At 56.4% G+C, this 7949-nt stretch overlaps 3 protein-coding genes across 3 annotated transcripts; 1 reads left to right on the top strand and 2 right to left on the bottom strand.

Annotated features, from left to right (window-relative positions):
* Nucleotides 1-1144: 1144 nt before the first annotated feature.
* Nucleotides 1145-2753, top strand: PHYSODRAFT_343426 (hypothetical protein). The gene has a single exon (XM_009515585.1). It carries the CDS (start codon nt 1186-1188, stop codon nt 2572-2574), a length of 1389 nt encoding a protein of 462 aa, XP_009513880.1. The 5' UTR covers nt 1145-1185; the 3' UTR covers nt 2575-2753.
* A 236-nt stretch (nt 2754-2989) lies between these two features.
* On the bottom strand, nt 2990-5935 carry PHYSODRAFT_467477 (hypothetical protein; the record flags this gene model as incomplete). The annotated part of the gene is made up of 4 exons (XM_009515586.1): nt 2990-3822; nt 3877-4987; nt 5081-5149; nt 5213-5935. The coding sequence occupies 4 exons, from the start codon at nt 5933-5935 to the stop codon at nt 2990-2992; spliced, it is 2736 nt and encodes a 911-aa protein (XP_009513881.1).
* A 460-nt stretch (nt 5936-6395) lies between these two features.
* On the bottom strand, nt 6396-7928 carry PHYSODRAFT_475367 (hypothetical protein; the record flags this gene model as incomplete). Its single annotated transcript, XM_009515587.1, has 2 exons — nt 6396-6830; nt 6990-7928. Coding segments are annotated over 2 exons (1374 nt in total), but the record flags the coding sequence as incomplete, so codon positions are not given.
* Nucleotides 7929-7949: the final 21 nt, after the last annotated feature.

Raw genomic sequence — 7949 nt, forward strand, 5'->3', positions numbered from 1 at the left:
GTGTGCTTTACACAGGTTTGGCTACGTCCAGTTTCTGCCAATGGTGATTCGGGAAGAGTGCGGTGTACGCACATGATTGGCCGAGACGGAGGCGGTGCTGGTGCGACTCCTGTTGACTGCTGCCACCGGCCGGCGCGCAGCTGGTCTGAATCTGAAGGGCTCGGGCTATTTTTGATAAAAATGGGTAGTTTTGGGACTTTCATATGGGTCCTTAAATTTCAGCAAGGAAGTTACTGGCGTTATCGACTAACTGGAAAAACGATCAAGGCTGTTTACTAGCCCACGAAACCATTGCATCTTTTGTCTGCCTTTTTCTTCAGTAGCTCATACGGTTATACTGGCGCTGACGAGGATTCTGTCTAACGTTTGGCTGCAGTGCTGTAGATAGAGATACGCGGAGCAACTTTATCAAACGTACTTGACGTGATCCAATCTCTGCAAGTGAGCATTACTTAGTATTTGTTTGGACAGTGAAAACAACGTAAGACTTCATGCCGAATTGGGCGCTTAAATGGGCGTTTCGTCCTTTTCTACCCAATTGCTGTGAATCCGACCAAGAGCTCTGCACTGGCGTGGTGAGCTGGTCCAGCGCTGACTCGAAGCGCGACGACGAAGTGCGCGGGTGCGAGTTTCCCGAGCCATCATCGGGCTTGAATTCAGCTCGGCGGCGAGCAACGAATGATAACTTACGCGTGTACACACACGTACACATCTCCGTCGTGCTCTCCGTCGCCGTGCTCTCTTTCGAGCCGCGCGAGGGTCGTCGCGACGTCGTCGTCGTCCTCGGGCCAAAACCGTCCGTCAATGCTCTTCCACGGAGACGACGAGCCCGAGCCGCATGCATCCACAAGCGGAAAAGTCCTCGGCGTGCACGTGCTGGAGCCATCCGCGGAGTGGTTGAACCTGGCGGCTGGATTCTATGCCATCATGCAACTGATGCGGGGGGTTATAGCCAGACCGAGTCCTTATCCAGCAACCTCCGCCGTCCCCAACTATGCCTCAGTTGCTCAATCCAGGTGACCCGTTTTTCCGACCTCGCTAGGTCCGTGCCGACTTGTGTACTCTCGCCACCGACCTCGTCCCTTCGAGACCCGCCGCCATTTGTACGCCCGAGGGCCCAATCTAGTCGAGAAAAAGCGCCCGAAGAGGAGGAGGAAGGAAAGCGACCATCACTCTGACGACGCCATGCGCAGCGACTTCATCGGCGGCGCGATCGCCGTGGTGTCGGCGTTCCTGTCCATCTTCGGCGTGAACCTGCAGAAGTACTCGCACGACAAGGAGGAGCTGCGCGCCGTGCAGCGCCCGTACCACCTGCGGCCGATCTGGTGGGTCGGCATGATCTGCGTCGTGGGCGCGTCGCTCGGCGACTTTTTGGCGCTGGGCTTCGCGCCGCAGACGCTGGTGGCGTCGCTCGGCGGCGGCTCCACGATCCTGGGCAACTGCCTCATGTCGCACTTCTGGCTCAAGCAGAGCCTGTACCTGACTGACATCATGGGCGTCGCGCTCGTGTCGCTGGGCGTCGTGGTGCTCGCTGCCGCCAGCGAGGAGGACGAGGGCCACTACCAGATGGACCAGATCTACCAGCTCATGGAGGCCGCGCCCTTCATCCTCTACGCGCTCATCACGACGGCCTTCACCATGACGCTGTACATGCGCGCGCGCCGCTCCAAGGCGCCGGCGCTGCGCGTGGCCAGCACGGACAAGGACGACGCGCGCGTGGACGACGTGCAGGAGAAGAAGCGCGAGATCGCGGCCAAGAACAAGAAGGAGCAGGAGCAGAAGAACTCGGAGGCGTCCCCCGCGCTGGACGAGCCCAGCGGCAAGAAGGGCGCCATGATGTCGCCCTTCCCGTCCCCCATTTTTGGCGACCACCTTTCGCTGTCCCCCATGGGCAAGCGCCTGCCCGGCGAGGAGGACGACCACCTGGAGGAGATCGAGCTGTCGAGCCTCAAGATCGGCAAGTACGACGAGAGCGAGATCGAGAAGCACACGCTCATCATTGACCCCAAGCTGCCGCTCTACTGGGCCGCCATCTCGGGGACGATCGGAGGCCAGTCGGTGCTGCTGGCCAAGTGCGTCGTGGAGCTTATTTCGTCCACCGTCTCGGGCGACAACCAGTTCCAGTACTTCGGCACGTACGTGCTGTGCGCGGGCATGGCGGGTACGCTGCTGACACAGACCCACACTTTGAACCTGGCCACCATGAGCGGCGACACCATGTCGTCGTACCCCGTGTTCCAGGGCTTCTGGATCACCATGAGCAACATCAGCGGCGTGGTCTTCTTCCAGCAGGCGCACAACTTCACCCGCACGCAGTGGATCATGTTCCCCGTGGCCATTCTCCTCGTGGCGCTGGGCATCTACCTCGTGTCCAAGCACGAGAAGTTCGGCAATTTTGTCAAGTACTCGATCGCCATGCCCATCAGCCTCAGCAGCCCGCGCCAGCACGACATCGTGGCGCAGTCGTTCGTGTTCCGCGTGTCGACGCCGCAGAAGCTGCAGGAGGACTACGCCAGCAGCACGGAGAGCAGCAGCCCCGACGAGCACTCGCGGCGGACGCTGGAAGTAGTATAGGCTAGCTGAGACCCTTGTTGGGTCTGGTTGCCACACTTTAATGAAACCCGGAAGAAAGGGGCTGATGTTAGTTTACAAACTAGTTCACTCACTCAGTGAGCGCTGCATTGCCAAAGCGAAGCTCTCGCCCGCCTGTCCGGTTGCATGTAAATATACTGTTACGTGTCGTGAACCTCGTTCCTCCTAGTACACGTACTGTTGTAGCAGTATTTGTACAGTCTTGTTGACGGTTATCCATCCAACTTGTTCTCTATCCTAGTGCTGACACGTTGTTTCTTGACTGAGTCGCTGGGGATCATACGGCGCCTTGGATTTGGGATAGCGCGATGGAAGCCTTCTCGTGGGTCGGGTCGAGCTCGAGAATGCGGCGTAGCTGCACCAAACACAACAATCAGTTAGTATGTTTCGACAGTTTTCAGGGACAGCCCCCCCCATATCCACCCAGACTCACCAGTCGCTGCGCTTCTTGCGGTCGGTCCAGGTGCAGCAGCGCCAGCGAATAGTTGTAGATGGCCTTGACGTTGTTGGGCTGGAAGCGCTTTGCCTGCTGGAAAAACTCCAGCGCCTCGGAAAACTTGCTCTTCGCCATCAAGGCCGATCCGATATTCACGTGGATCGAGGCGAAGGTCTGTCCCCCCGGAATGGCCAACGCCTTCTCGTAGCACTCGATGGCGAGGCCGAGGTGGTTCTCCTTCTGGTGCTGCAGACCTTCAGCGTACAGTGTCTGGATCTGCTTCAATGCTTCGGGGTCGGGAGGTTCCTTCGCGACTTCTGTGCTGCCAGCTCCAATGTCGTGCAAGCTGTTCGACGAGAAGAGCTTGAGTGATGAATGCCCTACAGACTGCAAGGATCTGCTGGGGCTTAAGCGCTGGCTGTCGGTCGCTAGACTAGGATGCCGAACGCTATTCCTTGCACTTGGGACCTTCGTCTTGATCGGTGTGATAAGCGGAGAAGACATTGCTGTCGCAGGTCTCATTCGGCTTGCTGTTCGAGGAATACTCTCATTCCTTGAGTACTTGTCACGCCTAGTACTGCCTTGACTCTGAAGTTGGCGATGAGCTCGTGCTGATAATGGGATCTGCTTCCTCTTAGCTTCTTCAATGCGACTGTCTCTCTTTGCAGTTTTTCCATTTGAAGTCGCTCGTGGGGTTTTCTTTTCTGACGCTTGTGTTTTGGCATCGCATGATGCAGGTCGAGGATATGCTTGCTGAGCTAATGTCCCTCGAATATGACGCTGAATCGTTGTGGCTGCTTCGATTTCTCTTGGCGTCGAAGATTGTATTGAACTAGATGAAGCACTACCAAGGTCTTGAGCCGAAATATCGTGTAACATGTTGAATAACTCTCCGTCCGACGCAATTGTGTCGTTATCATTGCGGCTTGGCATGGCTTTGTCTTCGTTCTCGTCATCTCCAGTAGTATCGAAGTCGTCTTCATACGATTCTTCATCGTCTTCCTCCTCGTCGTTCTCCTTCTTTCCTTTCTCAACCTCCTCTTCGGCCGGTACTTCTTCTCCTTCATCTTCGTCTTCGTCGCTTAGTTCTGCATCTTTAACTGAACGGGCTGTAGTTGTTGGGTTGTCTGCGATTAACGAGGCCTCTGGTCCGACAGGCTCAACGTCTAACGGCACGGAGTTTTCAGGTGTCTCGGTTGATCTCATAGATAATGGTTGGGTAGGAGGTAGTTTCTCCGTGTTGGCCCGTTGAACTCGCTTTGGGGCACATAGTTTCCTGCGGACTCCTCCAGCGCTGAAGCTGCCTTGACGTGGCAGTCTCTTTGATAGCGGGGAAGGCTCGACAAATATTGATCCGCCAGAGTAAATCGCTGTGGCTAGCGATCTCGAGGTCAAATCAAGCGGCAACGACTTCCGAGACGGACTCGACGCAGGACGATCGCGTCGCTCTTGGTGGTCGCTCCGATCTACCGACTGAATCTTCTCATTCTCCACTTTTTGCAGCGGTTGAACCTCCGACTTTTTCAACTTCTGTGCGAAGAGCAAGCGGTAATTTGCACTGAGCTTGGGTGGGCCCACCGTAAGCGCAAACGACTGCCGTTGTTTCCCTACTGATCGGCTCAATTCACGCTCAGATCCACTCTTTTCGGGGAGAGGAGCGCTAGAAGGCGTAGTACGACTCCGCATTTCTTGAGTGTCTAGGATCCCCGAATGACATGAACGTCGAGCTGTTGAGCATCTGCTTGGTGACGGGGAAGCCACCGACTTTTTCGGCTTTGAGGCGCCGATTGCTGCGACGATCATGTCAGCGTATGTGGCGGATTGTCTACGGAGCCTTGCTGCCTTGTCGGCTTGGTAAGCTGGGATGTTGACTGAGTGCTTCGAGTCCTCGATGGTATGGGCAAGATTGGAGGCGAGCACTACGAGGCGCTCATGAGTGCCATGCACGGTTGCATTCTTCTGAAGCAGCTTCTCAAGACTAAACTGCGCAGTAGAGCCAAAGAGATTCGTTGTTACCAAGTAAATAGTGACATATAGCACATTGTTGCTTACCTCGCTCATCATGTAGGCGTACACTGGCGATTCGTCCGCTATGGTCGCTAAAATGCTCATAGCGCAAACCTATTGATGCACAAGGACGTGAGTTAAGACCCCTGTTCACCAAGTTTTCACCTGCAAACGTACCTGTACGTCCGTGTTGAAGCGAAACTCGCGTAAGATACTCGACAGTTCGGGAATGAATCCAACATCCACCATTTCCTTGAGGACGGGTCGTTTGCCGTCCTCATCCCTGTCATTAGTATTGATGAAGCGCAGAATACTGTGCAAAATGTCGAGTTGTTGTGGAGCTTGCTGCTTACTGGCCTGTAGAGCTCGAAGAACTGCTGTCATGTGCTCTTGGCTGGCACTGACGCGGCGTTTTCTCGCTCCGTCGGGTAACCCTGCGTCTGCTGCTGCGGACGCAATGGAAAGTTGGCGGTTAAACAGACGGCTATTGCGTCGCCCAGCCATTCGTAGCGGTATTCCTCTCTCGACACCTTGAGGGGGAACGTAGTGAACAGTATTGGTCACACCAGACCGAAGTGGCTCTAGTACGCCACGTTTACTGTCTCCTAGCCCCCCAAGAGCTCCTGGTCCTGCCGCCTTCGACTTCGCTAGTACTCCAAGCAAGAACGCACTAGCCTTGGATCGGGGGACTCGAGATGGATCGGTCACCGATGGTTGAATGTGCACGATCGTAGCGGACCTCTCCTGCAAAAATCTCGGTCGTAGGGACTTGTCGCCTCCGTCCTTTTTCTCTTCGGGAGGTGGCTGCAACGTTGCTCGCTCCACAGCGCTAGAAGAGCGTCGAGTCAAGCGTATATTAGGTCTTCCGTTATTCACCGGCTGAACGACCGTCACCGTCATGGTGTCGGAGCTCGGGGTGTTGGCTGGTTGGATTTGCTTCACTGGGGCTCGCTCTGCTTTCACGTGCTGGACGTCGTCTTCCGCCTCCTCCTCTTCGCCTTCTTCCTCAAGCGTCTGGATCGCTTTCCTGCTGTCTGCTCGGCTCGCTTTCCGTGGCATCATGGTGTCTCGCCCTCCACAGTGAATAAACAGCAAGGGTTATGAAGGGCAAAAACTTCAACTACTTTGACTTCACTCGTGTAAAGATGAACACTCAAAAAAAAGTATCAACGAGCTCGCGGAAAATAGACAGGAGTTACGAACCAGAGCTCGATCAAGACGGCACTTTTCGTGACGAGGTGGCAACTGATACGTTGCTATACCTGTTTGATGCACCTTTGAAAGCCTGGTCATCAACGCCAGCACCTTCCGATTAGCAGCGTCGATATAATATTTTTTTATTTGAACTAGAGTACTCCAGCTACCGAAGCATCCGCTCCAGTGCGCGGTCTGCACTTTCGTGCTCCGCACAGAGCTCTTCGATGTCTGCAGGCGTTAAGACTCGATCGGAGTCCTCCAGCGTTTCGAGGCGGCTGCGCTGCTCAGCCGTGAGTGTGGTCGAGAAGTAGTAGGAGATCATGTTCCCCATCTGCTCCGTGGACATGTAGTCGAGGTGGAGCTTCTTGCTGATGCGACCAGGACGGACGAGCGCAGGGTCCAGCATCTCCGGGTGGTTGGTCGTCATGATGACAATCCGCCCGGGGCAGTCGATGACTCCGTCCAGGACGTTCAGGACGCCCGCGAGGTTGAGCTTGTCCGTCGAGTTGGAGGACGACACGAAGCCGCCCTTCAGCTTCGGGCCGAAGCCTTCAAACTCCATTTGCGACTGCAGCAGCACAGACAGGAAGCCATCGTCCTCCTCTTCGTCGTCATCGCCATGCAAGTTCATCATACCGGGGTGAAGGAAGCGCTGAGCTGCCTTGCGGTGGCAATTGGGCGACAGTCGTGCTCCACCGACGTTGTCTGCCACCTCAGCCTCGACACGAGGCGAAGAAGCAGCCTCACCTCCCGACACCGGAGTGGTCGGGCCGTCCTCGCGGCTGGCCACGACCGAAGACGCGCAGTCGATGTCCTCCATCACGAAGACGACGTCCTTGAACCCCATGCGAACAGGCAGATCCAGCCCGTCCACGGCGTAGCGCAAGTCGAACATGGCGTCCATGAGCTCCTGGTTGGTCTTGATCTTGCCCAGCGGGATGTTGACGATGTGGCGGCGAGTCTTCTCGGCCACAGCCTTGATCACGCTGGTCTTGCCCGTGCCCGGAGGACCGTAAAGCAGCAGCCCGACCTTGTTCGGGAACCCCTCGATGGCAAACTTGCCAGTTTTGTTAGCAAAGTGGTCGAGCAACTGCAGCAGGGACTCCTTCTCGTCGAAGAAGACGTTGTCGAAGGTCTTGTCGTTGCCCAGGGCGTAGCGCTTGTGGTACGGAGCGCTGAGCTTGCTCTCGTCGTCCGTGTCGGTCGCAGCGGGACGCTCGGAGGAGCGCACGTACATGTAGCGGGCAGTGTCGCTCTTGAACTTCTTGTTCTCGAGGTCGCGGTAGAAGGCGAACGCCTTCTCCACAAAGGCGTCGATTCGCTCGGGCCCGTCCGGCAGCTTGGAGCGCAGGTGGAAGAGCGTCTTGGTCTCTTGGACGGTCGTTTTCTCGTCGTCATTCTTCTCCGTCTCGTTCAAGAACTCCACGCCCTCTGCAACGGCCACCCACTGGTTAAGGGGAGGGAGCACACTCACCGCCAGCTTGGCGACCTCGGGCGATGCAGGCTGGTCCAGCAGCGCCTTCAGTCGCTTCTGCTTCTCCAGGTCAAGATGACCGAACTCCGTCTCCACCAGCAGCTTCTTGGCGTTCGGGCGCTCCAGCAGATCGTACCGTCCGGACTTGTCGTGCAGATCCAGGTGCTCGGTCAGGTACAGCAGGATGGCCTTCTGCAGCAGCTCGTTGCCCTTGGAGCCGTCGTCCGGACGGTACGTCCGATA

This window comes from Phytophthora sojae (assembly GCF_000149755.1).
Source record: "Phytophthora sojae unplaced genomic scaffold PHYSOscaffold_1, whole genome shotgun sequence".
In the NCBI taxonomy this organism is placed as follows: domain Eukaryota; phylum Oomycota; class Peronosporomycetes; order Peronosporales; family Peronosporaceae; genus Phytophthora; species Phytophthora sojae.

What these genes read in the sequence shown, in the direction of transcription:
- PHYSODRAFT_343426 (XM_009515585.1), top strand. Translation starts at nt 1,186, where the DNA reads ATGCGCAGCGACTTCATCGGCGGCGCGATCGCCGTGGTGTCGGCGTTC.